This window comes from Haliotis rubra, unplaced genomic scaffold (assembly GCF_003918875.1).
Source record: "Haliotis rubra isolate DU_JTF1 unplaced genomic scaffold, ASM391887v1 Scf145, whole genome shotgun sequence".
NCBI classification, from domain to species: Eukaryota; Metazoa; Mollusca; class Gastropoda; order Lepetellida; family Haliotidae; genus Haliotis; species Haliotis rubra.
Window position 1 is genome coordinate 306,116 of NW_025765392.1, and position 20,494 is coordinate 326,609.

At 42.6% G+C, this 20,494-nt stretch overlaps 1 protein-coding gene across 1 annotated transcript in view; it reads right to left on the minus strand.

The window, feature by feature from the left end:
- LOC124269476 (multidrug resistance-associated protein 1-like) overlaps nucleotides 1-20,494 on the minus strand; it is a 48,998-nt gene that overhangs the window by 6,527 nt on the left and 21,977 nt on the right. Inside the window, 13 exon segments of the mRNA XM_046704477.1 lie at nucleotides 121-320; nucleotides 1,043-1,353; nucleotides 5,967-6,204; nucleotides 7,632-7,746; nucleotides 8,655-8,745; nucleotides 10,129-10,315; nucleotides 10,520-10,687; nucleotides 13,817-13,993; nucleotides 14,599-14,634; nucleotides 14,636-14,726; nucleotides 14,962-15,028; nucleotides 16,407-16,491; nucleotides 17,611-17,757. Of these exon segments, the coding sequence (XP_046560433.1) occupies nucleotides 121-320; nucleotides 1,043-1,353; nucleotides 5,967-6,204; nucleotides 7,632-7,746; nucleotides 8,655-8,745; nucleotides 10,129-10,315; nucleotides 10,520-10,687; nucleotides 13,817-13,993; nucleotides 14,599-14,634; nucleotides 14,636-14,726; nucleotides 14,962-15,028; nucleotides 16,407-16,491; nucleotides 17,611-17,757 (1,913 nt within the window).

Here is a 20,494-nt window from a genome sequence, read left to right on the forward strand (position 1 = left end):
GACCTGATTCAAGCATAGTTGTGGTTTGGTTCAATAATATTATTGAAATTATCAATGTTAATTGAATCCAGATAACTCCAAGGAAAACCAAATTACCACTACTGTCGATTTCTTCCTCACCTGTTAGCTGAAAATCCAGCAAAAGCAAACCTCTGGTTGTTGTCGACCCTCTTCTCGGACTCGTCAATGAATCTATCTGTTACCCCATATGCTCGTATCACACTAGCTCCTGACACAGTCTCCCCAAAGTGACTATAGATTGGGGACCGCGTCTTCGACTCAAGTCTCTTCACTTGACGAGATGTTGGTATGTAGAATCTCTAAAAAGGACAGGTACCAATGTGAATTCTATGTGAAATTGTTGACAGTCTACTAGTATTCCTGAAGACTGATCACAACGAAAATATGAACTAAGGTTGATGGTTTGGCTTATGCACGGAACATACCATTTTGATTTTAAGGCTCAAGTTAGGACCTCAGCTTATCAATGAGTTAGGAGATAAACATACTGTGTTTGGAAATTAGATGAATGTTACACCAAATTGATAGTCTCTAAATTTCATTTGAAGCCGAACGCGTAGCTGTGTTTGGGGCTGTGTATTGTAATTGAGTTTGAATATTTTAATATTAGAAGGTAATAATTATGATAGTGAGGTTCCCTAATAATTGTGGAGGAGAAATCGTATAATCGTATTTTTCGAGTTTTAATAAATGTTTTGTAAGCATTTACATCACGTCTGTTGTGTTGATATTAGTCATGTTGGTGGCCAAGCTAAAGTAGTGCGGCAGTGATGTATACGTACGCAGTGAAGGGCCGTGAAATCAGTCGCATTGTCAATCCAAAATTGATAGCGTCTGATTTTATTGATTGACCAATCAAATTCGAGCATTTCACGTAGCCATAGTAGAATTCGGCTTATCTATGGTCATATACAGTACATTATTGTCAAACAGAATGTCACTTATAGGAATGTGAATTGACACTAGCCTACCAACCTTGCATTCTCAAGGCTACATCTTGAATATGTATTTGAAGGATTACCTGTATAAAGAAGTAGAGGATAAACAGTGGCACTATGACAGCCAGGAAGATGGGTGTGCTGTAGCTGATCACAATGATTGTCCCGAAGACCAGCAGGGCCGTGTCCAGCCACATCTCAAATGTCAGGGGCAACTCGTTGTCCACTGTTTCAATGTCCTGGGAGAATCTGTTGACAATACGTCCCGCAGGGGTAGTATCAAAGTATGACATCGGGGCTTTGAAGATGTTGACCAGCATGCGGTTGTGGAGAATCCGAGAAGCATGTACAGATCGGATGCTGACGGTGATGGAGAAACCCATGACAAAGATTGCTGACAAACAAGAACAGGAAATGTTTCATGACACAAGTAGCATGGAGCCTCACTTACAGCAAGCTAAAGTATAAGTGATCAAGTATAATCATTTGGATTCTGACGGTGATGGAGAAACCCATGAGACATGAGAATATACAATGTTTCCTAACACAAGAGTAAAATGTATACTGCCAGAGTACATTCTGCCGAGACACCCCCCTATGGAGTTGACACAATTGTCTTGTTCATTGTCTAAGTCTCCACTCTGTTACATGACTGGGGCCTCTAAATAGTTCAGTCTGATCAAGAAAATTGAGTGACTAATATTATGAGCAGTGATGGCATGCAATAATCAGGTTACCAAGACTGACCACCTGATATTATGAGCAATGATGACATGCAATCATCAGGTTACCAAGACTGACCACCTGATATTATGAGCAATGATGACATGCAATCATCAGGTTACCAAGACTGACCACCTGACATTATGAGCAATGATGACATGCAATCATCAGGTTACCAAGACTGACCACCTGATATTATGAGCAATGATGACATGCAATCATCAGGTTACCAAGACTGACCACCTGACATTATGAGCAATGATGACATGCAATCATCAGGCTACCAAGACTGACCACCTGATATTATGAGCAATGATGGCATGCAATCATCAGGTTACCAAGACTGACCACCTGATATTATGAGCAATGATGACATCCAATCATTAGGCTACCAAGACTGACCACCTGATATTATGAGCAGTGATGGCATGCAATAATCAGGTTACCAAGACTGACCACCTGATATTATGAGCAATGATGACATGCAATCATCGAGCTACCAAGGCTGACCACCTGATATTATGAGCAATGATGACATGCAATCATCAGGTTACCAAGACTGAGCACCTGATATTATGAGCAATGATGACATCCAATCATTAGGCTACCATGACTGACCACCTGATATTATGAGCAGTGATGGCATGCAATCATCAGGTTACCAAGACTGACCACCTGATATTATGAGCAATGATGACATGCAACCATCGAGCTACCAAGGCTGACCACCTGATATTATGAGCAATGATGACATGCAATCATCAGGTTAACAAGACTGACCACCTGATATTATGAGCAATGATGACATGCAATCATCAGGTTACCAAGACTGACCACCTGATATTATGAGCAATGATGTCATGCAATCATCAGGTTACCAAGACTGACCACCTGATATTATGAGCAATGATGTCATGTAATCATCAGGTTACCAAGACTGACCACCTGATATTATGAGCAATGATGGCATGCAATCATCAGGTTACCAAGACTGACCATCTGATATTATGATCAGTGATGACATGCAATCATCAGGTTACCAAGACTGACCACCTGATATTATGAGCAATGATGACATGCAATCATCAGGTTACCAAGACTGACCACCAGATATTATGAGCAATGATGACATGCAATCATCAGGTTACCAAGACTGACCACCAGATATTATGAGCAATGATGACATGCAAGCATCAGGTTACCAAGACTGACCACCTGATATTATGAGCAATGATGGCATGCAATCATCAGGTTACCAAGACTGACCATCTGATATTATGATCAGTGATGACATGCAATCATCAGGCTACCAAGACTGACCACCTGATATTAAGAGCAATGATGGCATGCAATCATCAGGTTACCAAGACTGACCATCTGATATTATGATCAGTGATGACATGCAATCATCTAGTTACCAAGACTGACCACCTGATATTATGAGCAATGATGACATGCAATCATCGAGCTACCAAGGCTGACCACCTGATATTATGAGCAATGATGACATGCAATCATCAGGTTACCAAGACTGAGCACCTGATATTATGAGCAATGATGACATCCAATCATTAGGCTACCATGACTGACCACCTGATATTATGAGCAGTGATGGCATGCAATCATCAGGTTACCAAGACTGACCACCTGATATTATGAGCAATGATGACATGCAACCATCGAGCTACCAAGGCTGACCACCTGATATTATGAGCAATGATGACATGCAATCATCAGGTTAACAAGACTGACCACCTGATATTATGAGCAATGATGACATGCAATCATCAGGTTACCAAGACTGACCACCTGATATTATGAGCAATGATGTCATGCAATCATCAGGTTACCAAGACTGACCACCTGATATTATGAGCAATGATGTCATGTAATCATCAGGTTACCAAGACTGACCACCTGATATTATGAGCAATGATGGCATGCAATCATCAGGTTACCAAGACTGACCATCTGATATTATGATCAGTGATGACATGCAATCATCAGGTTACCAAGACTGACCACCTGATATTATGAGCAATGATGACATGCAATCATCAGGTTACCAAGACTGACCACCAGATATTATGAGCAATGATGACATGCAATCATCAGGTTACCAAGACTGACCACCAGATATTATGAGCAATGATGACATGCAATCATCAGGTTACCAAGACTGACCACCTGATATTATGAGCAATGATGGCATGCAATCATCAGGTTACCAAGACTGACCATCTGATATTATGATCAGTGATGACATGCAATCATCAGGCTACCAAGACTGACCACCTGATATTAAGAGCAATGATGGCATGCAATCATCAGGTTACCAAGACTGACCATCTGATATTATGATCAGTGATGACATGCAATCATCTAGTTACCAAGACTGACCACCTGATATTAAGAGCAATGATGGCATGCAATCATCAGGTTACCAAGACTGACCATCTGATATTATGATCAGTGATGACATGCAATCATCAGGTTACCAAGACTGACCACCTGATATTATGAGCAATGATGACATGCAATCATCAGGCTACCAAGACTGACCACCTGATATTATGATCAGTGATGACATGCAATCATCAGGTTACCAAGACTGACCACCTGATATTAAGAGCAATGATGGCATGCAATCATCAGGTTACCAAGACTGACCATCTGATATTATGATCAGTGATGACATGCAATCATCAGGTTACCAAGACTGACCACCTGATATTATGAGCAATGATGGCATGCAATCATCAGGTTACCAAGACTGACCACCTGATATTATGATCAGTGATGACATGCAATCATCAGGTTACCAAGACTGACCATCTGATATTATGATCAGTGATGACATGCAATCATCAGGCTACCAAGACTGACCATCTGATATTATGATCAGTGATGACATGCAATCATCAGGTTACCAAGACTGACCACCTGATATTAAGAGCAATGATGGCATGCAATCATCAGGTTACCAAGACTGACCACCTGATATTATGATCAGTGATGACATGCAATCATCAGGTTACCAAGACTGACCACCTGATATTATGATCAGTGATGACATGCAATCATCAGGTTACCAAGACTGACCACCTGATATTATGATCAGTGATGACATGCAATCATCAGGCTACCAAGACTGACCACCTGATATTATGAGCAATGATGACATGCAATCATCAGGTTACCAAGACTGACCACCTGATATTATGAGCAATGATGACATGCAATCATCAGGTTACCAAGACTGACCACCTGATATTATGAGCAATGATGACATGCAATCATCAGGTTACCAAGACTGACCACCAGATATTATGATCAGTGATGACATGCAATCATCAGGCTACCAAGACTGACCACCAGATATTATGAGCAATGATGACATGCAATCATCAGGTTACCAAGACTGACCACCAGATATTATGATCAGTGATGACATGCAATCATCAGGCTACCAAGACTGACCACCAGATATTATGAGCAATGATGACATGCAATCATCAGGTTACCAAGACTGACCACCTGATATTATGATCAGTGATGACATGCAATCATCAGGCTACCAAGACTGACCACCAGATATTATGATCAGTGATGACATGCAATCATCAGGCTACCAAGACTGACCACCAGATATTATGAGCAATGATGACATGCAATCATCAGGTTACCAAGACTGACCACCAGATATTATGATCAGTGATGACATGCAATCATCAGGCTACCAAGACTGACCACCTGATGTTATGAGCAATGATGGCATGCAATCATCAGGTTACCAAGACTGACCACCTGATATTATGAGCAGTGATGACATGCATTAAGGTGTTGCATCCAAGACTCTCGACTGTAAATACATCTCTTCTGTATCAAAAGTCTGTCTCAAAGTCCCTGAGCCATATTAATTTCCCTTCTGTGGGCATTTCTAAAAACTAAATGGACCAAGTCTAGATTTCCCCAGGATCTGAAATCTGGGGCTCTTTTTCAGTTTAAAATGAATTACTTGTTCTTATCAAAAGTATATATATTCAGAGACCAAGCATTAGTCTACAGCATGATATACCCATGCTAAATTTATGTCACCAAAACAGTTAAGTTTTACATCCTGTTTCATGGTTACAAATGGTCCTTAACAAACCATGCTTGTCATAGGAGGTGAGTAACAAGATCATGTGGTAAGATATGCACCGTATCCAAGCTACATAGATTGACACTCATCACATCAACCATTGGATTGTCTGCACCAGACTGAAACATGACGCTACTTACTCTCTGCGGCGCCAAGGCCTCCGTATATCCCCAAGTAGTAGTTGTTCCTGTCGAGCCGCTCAGTGCTGTTGAATGGCAGGGCTGAGATGTTGTTAAGCTGAGCATCATCTGTCCACTCACTCAGCCAGACGTTGGCTATGACTGCCGCTGCCTCGTACAGCCCGTACAGGATGAAGATGAGGCCAACATACTTCAGTCCAACAGCCCGACCAAATGTCATGAAAACATTCCATTTCACCTGAAATATTTTAATATAAGTGTATTCCAAGGACATTGCACCATCTTCAAAAGATAGACAATTTACGGTTACACCTACAAATCGTTCAGCTTGACCTGAGCTACTCTACATATGCATAACAAGGGAGGTCAAATGGCACAAATGGGAGGTCGAGTTAACTTCATTAAATAGGGGAGCAGAGAATGATATTAATGTTGTGTTCGTGCGAAGCATGCATGCATGAATTCGTTATAGAACTTGTCCCGGAAAGCAACACTTCAGAAAAAAACAATCATTTCATGTCTTATTTGAATTGTTTATACAGTCATATGCTATCTAGTTTGGTTTACTAACTTTACAACGTACAGACGTCAGTTACTTTCACAATCCGTTCCACTCGCTCTATCACTCTCTACACCCAGTTCAATTATCACTTTTCTATTTCATGTTCAACTGCAATATGTTTGTAGCTTCATTTTTAAAGAAAGTTCGGATATTGCTGACGACTTCTCGACACTGAGATGTAAAATGGCGACCTTGTCTCGGCTGTTCGGACATGTGGACAATCAACTGACAAAGGTGCACCCCTTCACAATAATAGACCCAACCAGCTGTGACACAGACATGCAATGCATTAGGATTCACTTGATCAGGCCAAGATGAACAAGCTGTAGCTGAAAATTCCACTTATAAACATTCCTCTGATACTTCTAGACCAATACGCCCAAGGTGACTATTCTTTGTTGACCCTCCATTTACTACCTTAATGAGCCAGCTCCAAAACAGAGAGTTGAATCAATACTATATTACAGTGTACCTTAAGAGGGAACAACTTGCCCAATACATGTTATTAAGATGTACAGTACATTTCGTATGTAAGTTGCCATTCTTGGAAGGGACCTAAAACATTAATACAGTAAAACCTTGCTAGACCAGAGTAGTTTAGCTGTATAGTGAAACCTCAACAAGTGAGTGAGTGAGTGAGTGAGTATGGATTTAGGCTGCTTTTAGTAATATTCCAGCAATATCACAGGGGGGGGGCACCAAAAATGGGCTTCACACATTGTACCCATGTTGGGAATCGAACTCAGGGTTTCAGCGTGACAAGCAAACGCTTTAACCACTGCCCCCAAACCTTGAAAAGACCACAACAAAGCCAACTATGCATTCTGAGGTAATTAAAGAGCATTACTGTCACAACGAGAACAAAATATTGTGAGAAACAACATACACACCTAGTGCCACTACTAACTAGTGTATACAGTAAATCTCATTGGTCAAGTTGTTTATAAGTAGAAAAAATTACAGAGCTCTGCCTAAGCCAATGGAAGCCAGAAAAGCAGTCCATCATGTCATGTCAGTAAACATAGCCTTCCTACTGATATCCCTGACGTGCAGAACTCTGTGGGTACATCCTACTTTCCCTCCTTGGGTGCATCCAGACTCACCCGGCCCCCCTCCACCTTCTCCTCCTCGATCAGCTTCCTCTTGTCCTCCTTATCTTCCTCTACATCCTTGGGCTTTGCATCCTCATCTGCAACTTGGCACTCAGACTCTCTCTTTCTGTAAACACATGTTTTTGTTGTTAAACATCTTAGAATATCTAACTGCTGTCTGTTCATACATGTAAGTCATCATAAGCCTAGATCTACATCATTAGGATATGATAACCAAGTCTGCAAGTCTGACTTCCGGATCCCATCAACTACATCTTGTGACAAGCAGGTGTTGTTGAAGACTAATTCTTACCGGCATCTTCAAAGGGTTGATAGAGAAGTTAATAAAGTTATAACAAGGATCAACATGAGATGACACATCTTTTCTTAGGGTTCCAGTCTTTAATCATTTTCATGTATTTCCAAAGAAGTTTGATTTAATCAGGTAATGGCATGGGTTTCTTGGGCCTACTGATGTCGTGTTACACGTTTCTAAAGATCACTATGAAAGAGACCCTGATATTTTCCTGAATATGGATACAGAAGGCAACCCCACGACCCCTCAAGACTCATAGAGTGAAAGGAGAATATTATTGCTGAATGCCATTCAAAGACCTTATTCATGGAGAGAGCTACCATGATATCTTTAGCAAGTATACCAGTTTACCTGGTTTGTTTGTAGTGTTCGTGTAACATATCACATGGCACAATGTTTACTTGAGAAAATATTCATAAAACACTGCACTGCTGACTGGTAAACAAGATCAATCCTCATTTAGATTGTCCAGCCTTCGAATAACTCAGTGACAACCCAATTTAAAAAGAAATATGTTCTGCTCTGATTGTAGCATTTAAGAGAAGGTGTTTGCATTCCATCATCACAGTGAATTTAACATTACATAATCCTTTTATGTTCGAGGAATTTACTATTAAAGTCACTCCAGATACTGACCATGTTGCTGAGAGTAGTTTTACTGTCGCTACACAACCAAGTCCTCATAGAAAAAGAATTTTGTTCATTTTGTGCAATCTTACTTCCGTTTCATTTCCATGATGTCTGCCTCTGAATCATCGTCCGTTTTCACCGACTCCAGCCTCTGTAACACTTGGCGCTTCATCTCAATAACTGAAACACAGCGATACCATTGACCTTCAGTTGTACTGACATTGACCTTCAGTTGTAATGACATTGACCTTCAGTTGTACTAACATTGACCTCCAGTTGTACTGACATTGACCTCCAGCTGTACTGACACTGACCTCCAGTTGTACTGACATTTACCTCAAGCTGTACTGACACTGACCTTCAGTTGTACTGATATTGACCTTAAGATGTACTGACACTGACCTCCAGTTGTACTGACATTGACCTCAAGCTGTACTGACACTGACCTCCAGTTGTACTGACATTGACCTCCAGCTGTACTGACATTGACCTCAAGCTGTACTGACATTGACCTTCAGTTGTACTGGCATTGACCTCAAGCTGTACTGACATTTACCTCAAGCTGTACTGACATTGACCTTAAGCTGTACTGACACTGACCTTCAGTTGTACTGACATTTACCTCAAGCTGTACTGACACTGACCTCCAGTTGTACTGACATTGACCTTAAGATGTACTGACAGTGACCTCCAGTTGTACTGACATTGACCTTAAGATGTACTGACACTGACCTCCAGTTGTACTGACATTGACCTCAAGCTGTACTGACATTGACATCAAGCTATACTGACACTGACCTCCAGTTGTACTGACATTAACCTAGATGTACTGACATTGACCTCCAGTTGTACTGACATTGACCTCAAGCTGTACTGACATTGACATCAAGCTATGACACTGACCTCCAGCTGTACTGACGTTGACCTTAAGCTGTACTGACACTGACCTCACGTTGTACTGACATTAACCTTAAGCTGTACTGATATTGACTTTAAGCTGTACTGACATTGACCTCAAGCTATACTGACATTGACCTCCAGTTGTACTGACATTAACCTTAAGATGTACTGACGTTGACCTTAAGCTGTACTGACGTTGACCTTAAGCTGTACTGACATTGATCTTAAGCCGTACTGACATTGACCTCAAGCTGTACTGACACTGACCTCCAGTTGTACTGACATTGACCTCAAGTTGTACTGACATTGACCTTAAGATGTACTGACATTGACCTTACATTGTATTGACAATGACCTCCAGCTGTACTAACATTGACCCCCAGTTGTACTGAAGTATCTGTGAGCAGAGTTTAACTGCTGTAATGTATATCTGGAACCACTCAACTAGGACTAGGCCCAGGCCAACAGTAGGACAATAGTTCATTCAAAACTTGAATTGGTAGCTTAAATTTTATGAAGTATATCGAATAAGGACAAGGAACGGTTAAAAGATATTGTCACCATGGCAACACAAATGATCACACACTAACACAATCTCATTTCTTAATTATACAGATGTCATAACTGATGGTGGACAAGCTGAGCGACCTTGTCCTTGCTAACCTTCAGGATTTTCCCCTTCTTCATCTTCACTCTCCAAGAAGTAGGTCCTCAGGAACAGGGCAAAGGGTCCATTATGGCTCAGCAGCTCATCATAGGATCCCATCTCTGAGATGAGGCCGTTGGTCATCACCACCACAGTGTCCACCTCCAGCAGCCAGTGGATGCCATGGGTCACCAGCACCCGTGTCTACAACAAGTGAGAAATGACTATTTTAACACTATGAAGATTCCATGTCATGTGAAGGTCCCGAGCAAACTGCTTGTTGAAAGAGGTGAAAGAGGTGACAAATTGGATTGTTTGTTCAAACTCTGTTGGACTGCATGTTATCAGATGCTTGTCAACATTATTTTTCTGCATATAAATACTTTGTTCACATATTTAAAGAATTACCTTGTTTTTCAGAAGTCCGTTTTTACATATAACTTTATCAAAGATGTGCTTGCCAACATGGCTGTCGACAGCACTGAGAGGATCATCCAGGAGATAGATATCAGCATCATTGTAGACAGCTCTGGCTAAAGACACTCTCTGCTTCTGTCCTCCACTCAAGTTGATGCCCTGATGTCAAGATATGGAACAAATAGAATACACAAAAATACACACTAGACACTAGTGGTGGTCCGATTAATTGAAATAAGCAATCGACCAAGCAATCGATCATGTTTTCTCATAATTGAACAACACAAACAAATTTGGAACACTTGTTTTCATTGACGATATTTTTCACAAGGTTGGTTTTGTCTCTTACATTTCATAAGCACTACATGCTCGGTCCAAGTCATGATTGATGTTCCTAACATACTAGTCATCCTTTAAAGATGTGAAATTTGTAAATGCATTTTGTGCAATTTGCAAAAACTCCCGAAAGAACTACATTTGTTTTCTTTATTTTTTGTGCATTAAGAAACATAATCATGAAAAAATTCGAACAAACCTGCAGAGGTTTCTGATTCTTTGGAGAAAGTCCTCCTTGGGGTACATATAAGCATTAAAATGTCCATTTTAATATCCTACGATAGTTGTAACAATATTTTAATAAAACTATTTACAAAACAAAAAACTCGTTTTTGTCTTGTGGGACCACCCCTACAGGGCCCCTCAGCGCCCCCTACAGCCATGAGCACGTAACTATCACCATCTACCTCGTACTTCACTTTTCATGCTGAACGCAATCAGACAGAATGTGGGGAGGCGGGTGGCCGTACCCCAAGGAGGACTTTCATCAAAGAATCAGAAACCTCTAAAGGTCCTCCTTGGGGTACATATAAGCATAAGACAGACTCCCATAGATAGTGAGTCAGGAGCCGCATTCTGACAAAATTAAACCCATTCTCCAATGGAATCGTCCACTGATTAGAGATAGCAAAACTCACCCAGTCACCTGACCACTGATGTCAAACAGGCCGGGGGCGTGGTTTAGGGCAGGGAGTAGAAATGCCAAGCTCACACGCTGATTGGCTTAAAAGCGTATCAGTCCACCCCACCTCCCAACCAACAATTTGGATGAGTATGGGGACTCGACAACAATTCCCAGTAACATACACCCAGCCAGTGAAGCGAGGTGGGGTGGAACTAACATACACCCAGCCAGTGAAGCGAGGTGGAAGAGTATGGGGACTCGACAACAATTCCCAGTAACATACCCAGCACTATGACCACTGTCGCCATGTTGTCTAGCAACTGGAGCCATGTCCGTGTCGAGGCCATGGGGAATTCGAGAGATTGCAAAGCAACCCTCTGAACCCTGGTAAGGCAGTTTGGAGACAGAGACACCACGCTACGCCGTGTCTCGAATCTCTCTCCCCAGAAAACTAGAGCTAGTGTAGGCACTAGTTCTGATTTCTTGTGATTGATAATCCAATCCCGCTAGTGAGAATACCCATCACGGAAAGGATTGCGTGGCAAGCGCTCTGAGTAGCCAGTCATCTAGATACAGTGACAACACTTGTCCTGTGCCCTGGCGACATGCGCTGTAATAACATGAGTTTGGTGAACACCCTTGGCATGGCCGAAGGGGAGCACACAAACCTGCTAACACTTCCCGTCGAAGGAAAAAACCTGAGGTATTTCCTGAACTCAGGGAGCATCGGGATATGAAGGTACACGTCCTTGGTCGATTGATGTGAGCCAATCCCCCGCCTCTACAGATGAGATCACTGATCTTAGTGTCTTTATCTTGAAAGACGGAACCTCCATCATGCCGTTCAGCCCTTAAGGTCTGTAGGTCTGAATCCCCGACGTTTGCCTCGTCCAGCAACGACTGGACCTCGGCATGGAGCATAACCGAACCCATGGCTGTGACTTTCTCCCACTCCCTTAGGAATATGGAAAGTTGACCGCCTACAGGGATGTCGGGCAAAAGGCAGTGGATCCCAACGGTCAGCAGTGCGTCGACTGCTTGCGCTGGGTCCCCTTAGGAACGTCTCGAGAACTGAAGGGTTGCTCCAACAAGGGCATTGAGTCCTTGAAGGTGCCGACTGCCTCTGCGGCCTCCCGTACAACTGTCAATGCCCCGGAAACAGGGTAGAACCCATCTGGTAGTACAGTGATGTGCACGCCTGTTGTGTAACCAGCGAAAACTGAACAGCAGGCAGCCCGAGTCGGCGCTCAATATGTGGCTGACACATGCCTGATAGCATGATGAGCCAGGTGTGAGTGGACATCCGTCAGCTGCCATGCTGTGCGGCATATGACGTGTCATCCGGAGGGGCAGCAACGTAAGCGCCTGTTGCGTAACCAGTGAAAACTGGGCAACAGGCAGCCCGAGTCGGCATTCACTATCTGGCAAACACATGACCTGATAGCATCATGAACCAGATGTGAGTGGACATCCGTCAGTTGGCACGCTAGTGTGGAGTATGACGTGTCATCCGGTGGGACAGTGACATGAGCGCCTGTTGCGTAACCAGTGGCATGCAGCCAGAGTCGGCGCCTCTTCCTTGCCTAGGGTGACAGCATAGATGCAGTCATTTACCATAGGGGTCCATACAACCCCTCCTGCGCAATCAGGTACTGGCGATTGAGCTCTGGGAAGTCAAATTGTGTCCGAATACTTAATAGGAGAGGTATAACCATCTCACCCAAGCGGAAGTAAGAAGCGGAGCTGGGTTTCAGCCACCCTACCCGGGACCAACGCTTCACCAGGAAGACTCCGTGGGGTTGGGGCCAACAGCCTGCCTCTTTGGCAGAAAGGCGTTGATCCTTATGCGCATCTGCTTTAGGGACGAACCGTGCAGGAAGCAAACCTCAAAGCTCGACCGACCGATGGCTCGTACCCGAGCCAAGGCACCAAGGCCCGAGGGAAAGAGCCTGTGGAGACAGGTATCCCGGATAGCCTCAGCTGACCCAAGGACATCGAGGCAGCCGGCGCACTCGGAGATGCCATGCATAGAATGCCGGACAACGACAGGCCTGGATCGTTGTCAGCGCCGGGAAGTTGTCCGGAACTGGAGCCAGAGCTAGGACCGGGAACAACACCCAAGGAGTGGGTGTGCCCCTAGCCAAGGGTCGGGTTAACCACGCTTGGAGGACTGTCCCATACCTGAGTCGAGGCAATTTCAATTTTTTTAATAAATGCAAACCAGACATTTTATAAGGTTATATCACCATAACATTGAACGATGTTCCACAACAATTTGGCATGTAATTTCAAAACACAAACATGATCTACAAGGTGCCCACACTTACCCTCTCCCCTATCTCTGTCATGTCCCCTGCTGGCAGCATGTCCAGGTCGGGTTTCAGGGCACAGCACTCCATCACCTCATCGTAGAGCTCCTTGTCCATTGGCTTCCCAAACAGGATGTTGTTCTGCAGGGTGTCGTTCTGGATCCAGGCTTGTTGAGGTACGTAGGCTACACGTCCCTATAACACATAAGTGGAAGTGTTGTATCAATGTGTACTACAGTATTTTGAATATTTGCTTATCTCATGACACACAAGCCCATTCAGCAATCCCTGTAGCAACACAAGAAACTTAAAATGTTTGTTGCCTGTTGTATTGAGTTGCCTCTAACCAATGATTGATTCAAAGTTAAATGCTAAACCTGTACTTCACTTTGTCAGCAACAAAATACTGTTGAACTTTTTTATTGATAATTTTCGAAAATCTTCTTAACAGTCTATTATTTTTAGGAAAATGATTTATTAACTGTTGAATAGTGAGATTCACATCTCCACTGACGAATGAAGAATGTAACTTTAACCAGTTGTAAATTGGATGTCGTCTCATTCCTTACTAAATCCAATTTACATAATTTTATCCAGTAACAAGGCAATACAAACCAAACAACACATGTTCAAATATCAAGTTGTCTGTACTAATATTTAGTTGATAACAAAATAATGAATGACACTTGTTTGATGAGGAGGAAGGTTGGGATGCAAATCTCATAATTTGTACATAAATTCCTTATCTGGGCATCTTGTATATGACTGAGGTGTCTTGTCTGCATCATTATTCAACTCACCCGTGTGCTGACTTTGCCCTTGACCTTGTTCAGTTCAGCCCAATATGGCCGACACAAGAGATGACTTGCCAGATCCTACCTGACCAACAACAGCCAGAAGGTGACCGTCCTTTATCTTCAGGTTGATACTGCAATATATACACCTCAATACAGAATCTAAAGTAGGCCTGGAGTGGACTGGGTAGGGAGGAAAGGGGCTGAAAGGATGGGGGTGCTGTACTGGGGATCTACTCTCATCCAGAATCTCCAGGGGACACAAGCTGAGGTAGTTTGAAAATAATTTTTGTATATGAATTGTTGTTGATGCACATTTTTCCTTCAGTTATATATCAAGACATAACTGTGTTTGGTTTCTGCACCTACTTTGTAAGTGCTGGTTCCAATTCTGAAGTCCACTTGAATGTAGCATTCCTGATCATGATGGGATCATCTAAAGAATACAATAAAACCCATACAGAAGACTGGCCATCAAGGAAATACAACAGAACACATACAGCACCCTGGATCAACCCCAGTACTACTCTTACACCATGTAACTCACCTTGGAGAGGGTTCAACCCCAATACTGGGTTAACTCACCTTGGAGAGGGTCAACCCCAATACCCTTACACCATGTAACTCACCTTGGAGAGGGTTCAACCCCAATACTGCCCTTACACCATGTAACTCACCTTGGAGAGGGTTCAACCCCAATACTGCCCTTAACTCATGTAACTCACCTTGGAGAGGGTTCAACCCCAATACTGCCCTTTACTCATGTAACTCACCTTGGAGAGGGTTCAACCCCAATACTGCCCTTACCCTTGTAACTCACCTTGGAGAGGGTTCAACCCCAATACTGCCCTTACCCCTTGTAACTCACCTGGAGAGGGTTCAACCCCAATACTGCCCTTACCCCTTGTAACTCACCCTGGAGAGGGTTCAACCCCAATACTGCCCTTACCCCTTGTAACTCACCCTGGAGAGGGTTCAACCCCAATACTGCCCTTACCCCTTGTAACTCACCCTGGAGAGGGTTCAACCCCAATACTGCCCTTAACTCATGTAACTCACCTTGGAGAGGGTTCAACCCCAATACTGCCCTTACCCCTTGTCACTCACCCTGGAGAGGGTTCAACCCCAGTACTACCCTTAACTCATGTAACTCACCTTGGAGAGGGTTCAACCCCAATACTGCCCTTAACTCATGTAACTCACCTTGGAGAGGGTTCAACCCCAATACTGCCCTTACCCCATGTAACTCACCTTGGAGAGGGTTCAACCCCAATACTACCCCTTATCCCTTGTCGAACTCATCCTGGAGCATTTCAACACCTACAATACTACCCCTTCACCCCTTGTAAGCTCACCTTGGAGAGGGTTCAACCCCAATACTGCCCTTACCCCTTGTAACTCACCTTGGAGAGAGGGTTCCAATACACCCCTTGTAACTCACCTTGGGAGGGTTCAACCCAATACCTCACTCTTAACCCAACATAGGTTCAGAGAGGGTTCAACCCAATACTGCCCTTACCCTTGTCACTCACCCTGGAGAGGGTTCCACCCCAATACTGCCCTTACCCCTTGTAACTCACCTTGGAGAGGGTTCCACCCCAATACTGCCCTTACCCCTTGTAACTCACCCTGGAGAGGGTTCAACTCCAATACTGCCCTTACAGCATGTAGCTCACCCTGGAGAGGGTTCAACCTCAATACTGCCCTTACCATGTAACTCACCCTGGATCAGGTTCAACCCTAATACTACCCTTACCCTATGTAACACACCCTGGAGAGTTAACCCCAATACTACCCTCACCCATGTAACTCACCCTGGAGAGGGTCAACTCCAATACTGCTCTCATCAAGATCCTCCCGACTGAGGTACTTGCTGATCCTCCTCACTGAAATGATCGCCTGAAAGCAGAAACTCTCTGTGATATCATGCTGATAGACGTTGTACAGACAAACATGAGGTGAGACACTACCTGAAACAAACAATTTCACTTTGATACATCAGGCTGATGCAAACATGTGGCACAAGAGGGTACTCGAAATAAAAGAAACAAGGTATCCTATTCTTGTATCTGACATACTTGACATTTACCTCGATCTCTTTTGTGAGCACTATTCTTATATCTGACATGCTTGACACTTACCTTGATCACCATTTTTATATCTGACATGCTTGACACTTACCTCGACCACTTTTGTGAGCACTATTCTTATATCTGACATGCTTGACCACAATTCTCATATGTGATATGCTTGACACTTACCTTGATCACCATTCTTATATATGACATGCTTGACACTTACCTTGACTATCCTTGTATCTGACATACTTGACACTTCTGTGACCACCATTCTTATAAATGACATTCTTGACACTTACCTTGACCACTTCTGTGTGCAATATTTGTTATATCTGACATGCTTGACACTTACCTTGACCCATTCTGTGTGCAATATTTGTTACATCTGACATGCTTGACACTTACTCTGACCACCATTTGTATATCTTACATTCTTGACACTTACCTTGACCACCATTCCTATTTCTGACATGCTTGACACTTACCTTGACTTCTTCTGTGTGAAATATTTGTTATATCTAACATGCTTGACACTTACCTTGACCTCTTCTGTGTGAAATATTTGTTATATCTAACATGCTTGACACTTACCTTGACCACTTTTGTGTGAAATATTTTATATCTAACATGCTTGACATGCTTGACACTTACCTTGACTTCTTCTGTGTGAAATATTTGTTATATCTAACATGCTTGACACTTACCTTGACCACATCTGTGTGAAATATTTGTTATATCTAACATGCTTGACACTTACCTTGACCACATCTGTGTGAAATATTTGTTATATCTAACATGCTTGACACTTACCTTGACCACATCTGTGTGAAATACCATGACATGACACACCTTTACCTTGACCATTTGTTTTATCTGTGCTTAGGAAATACCTTGACCACATCTGTGTATATTTGTTATATCTGACATGCTTGACACTTACCTTGACCACATCTGTGAGCACCATGGGCAGCATGTTGACTGCAAAGCGAAGGATGTTGAACAGTGAGATGGCCACGAATGCTGTTTGTGGGTTGAGGTAGTGATCGTCAGTAATGTAGATGTAGGTTAGAAATGTCACTAGAGAAACCTGTAGAATAAAGGCAAATGTATCTACATAGACATGACAGGACATGACAATGTTTGACATGCTGATCCCTGGTCACATATCACTTGGTGGACATATCTCCATTCTTTCATGGCAATACCATGGACACATTCAATGCTGCTTCATCTCAGACGTCACCTGCTCCAATTAAGTCATCACCAGCACTATTAGCACTCGTGAGCTTGAAAACAATGACCAATCTAGATGCCTCCTCTGCAAGCGAGGCTAAGTTTGGCTACATAATAGATAGGGATGAGAAAGTCATAGTTACAAAGACTGAGAGTTATAAATGAAATTATTGTTAGAAATATGTCAGATACTGGGTTGCATCTTTGCTGTTTCATTGGTATTTCAGGCCATATTATTTCTTGTTTTACAGATTTTTGTCCTCAGAAAACCTAAAGGCATGAAGGAAAAAAATAAAAAATAAAAATCACCTGTCAAAGTAATATTCCTTTTAAATACTACAAGTAATTTATTTTTGGCAATTTATGAAGTGTATATGGGGCAAAAAACAATATAAAAAAAAAGTTGTAAGTTTAGTTTTGGCCAATAAAAACATGAGGATTTTATTTTTTAAGCGGGGAACATTAATTTAACTTTTTTTTCTTATTCTTGAAAAAATACGACCGGCAGATCCGTAAAACAAGAAATAAAATTGGTCTGGCCTCAGATAGCTTTCAAAACTTGAGTTTCTATCATCAAAGTTCAGTTGACTTACAACATCAATTACTCAAACCATACCTGAGGTCTCCTGCACATACAAGCAGAAACAGGACCAATATTTATAAAACTTCATAGAATTTTCTTCATAACATTCTTTACTTGATATAACAAATCGAAGCTAAGAGTTGCACTTACAAGTATGTAATTTTTTAAAGTAAAATTGATATTTTATACTTATCATGACTCATGCTTGTTATGCTTATCTCCTTCTTCTTTGCGAATGATAGTGGAACACTTGAATCCCTTGTAGATCTCTTGAAGAAGACGTAAAAAGTTCACTCACCCACGAGTTGCCTCCCTTGAACCCTTTCTCCCGCCAAAACAGTCATGCGACTTGCCATGCTTGTCACTCTCCCCTGAAAAGCCCTTGCACTTGGGTTTGCTGGGAAACCCAAAGTGCCTTCTGCGGGGAGGTTGGGAGGGCTTGACACCATGAGTCAGGATAAGTATAAAATATCAATTTTACTTTAAAAATTACATATTTTTCCTTATCCTGATTCATGCTTATTATGCTTCCAGAATCCGACAGAAATGGTGGTGGGTCAGGCCACTTCGTGGATTCATCAGCTGTCCTTAGATACGTCCTGTATCCCCCATGGGAACTGCGTAACGGCACTTCCTGGATTCTGTTCTTCCAACTTCCGCTGTCAACTTGGGGGGGACCACATCTTGTCATATCTTCTCTAAAACAAGTGAATTTCTTAGATTCATGTGGATTTTAGATATACTAGTATCTTCTTCTTACTAGTTATCTATAAACAACCCATAGATTATGATAAGATCGTTACCATAAATGAGTTGCAACCCCTTAACGTAAAGGTAAGATCGTTACCCGTACAACAGAGTCTTAATCACTCATGCTAGTCTGGTCTAGACGGTGCGCATGGACTTTCAACCAAAACTCTCCAGAGTGAAGGTTATCAACAAGTCAACGAGATAAAGGGTGAGATTTCCAACTCAGCGCCTTTGTGGAACCGTTAGTTGTTGTGCTACAACAAGTGGCCCAAACTGGTGAGTGCTGGAGACGTCTTCAGTGGCAATGTCTCTGAGGTAGTGGTTGGCAAACACCGTGTCTGATTTCCACAAGCAGCCCTCCATCATAGATGATATAGAGCAGTTTCCGTGCAGAGCGAGTGTGGACGCCAGTGCTCTGACTTCGTGTGGGTTGGAAGCTCTTGGAGGTTCTAGTCCTGCTGCTTTGTAGGCCCTCAGTATAGCGGCTCTCATCCAAAATGATATTGTCGTTCTTGAGACTTCTACAGTCATCTCTGCTGACAAGGGGATGAAAAGGCACTTGATTCTTTTTCAGAAGTCTTCCTTGGGGTACATATAAGCATTAAAATGTCCATTTTAAATCCTATGACAGATGTAACTATAGTTTTCAATAAAATATTTTCAAAACAAAAAACTCGTTTTGTCTTGTGAGACCACCCCTACAGGGCCCCACCAGGCCCTCCCACAGCCAAGAGCAGGTAACTCTTTCTCTGCTTGACGTTCTCGCACGTTGAGTGTTTGCTGACGTGACTTCATAGTCTTTTGTAGTCTTTGTTGAACGACCTCTGATGCATTGTTTTACTTGAACGAGTTGACTTCGACGAGGTCCTAGATGAAGACGATTTCTTCTGCGCCGCAGACGATGAGGACATCTTCTTTCACTCCGATGACGTCGACTCAGTAGTAGCGGATCTCTTCTTAGACACGGCTAAGTCCTGACCAGCAACAGACGACTGCCCCTGTAACGTATTCGGCAAATCACCTGAGTTATGAATTTCAGCAGTAGTTAACAACATATGGTTACTGGCATTATCTCCAGATTTATCACCAGTGACTTGAGATGACTTCCTCACCTGGTCCATTGCACGTCTATAGATGTAACACAAATAACGATTAAATTGCAAATCTGATAAATTAATACAGTTTCTGCAACGGAAGCTGGAAGAAGGATTAATGCATGACGGGCATTGGGGGTGAGGATCAGCCACTGATAACCAGT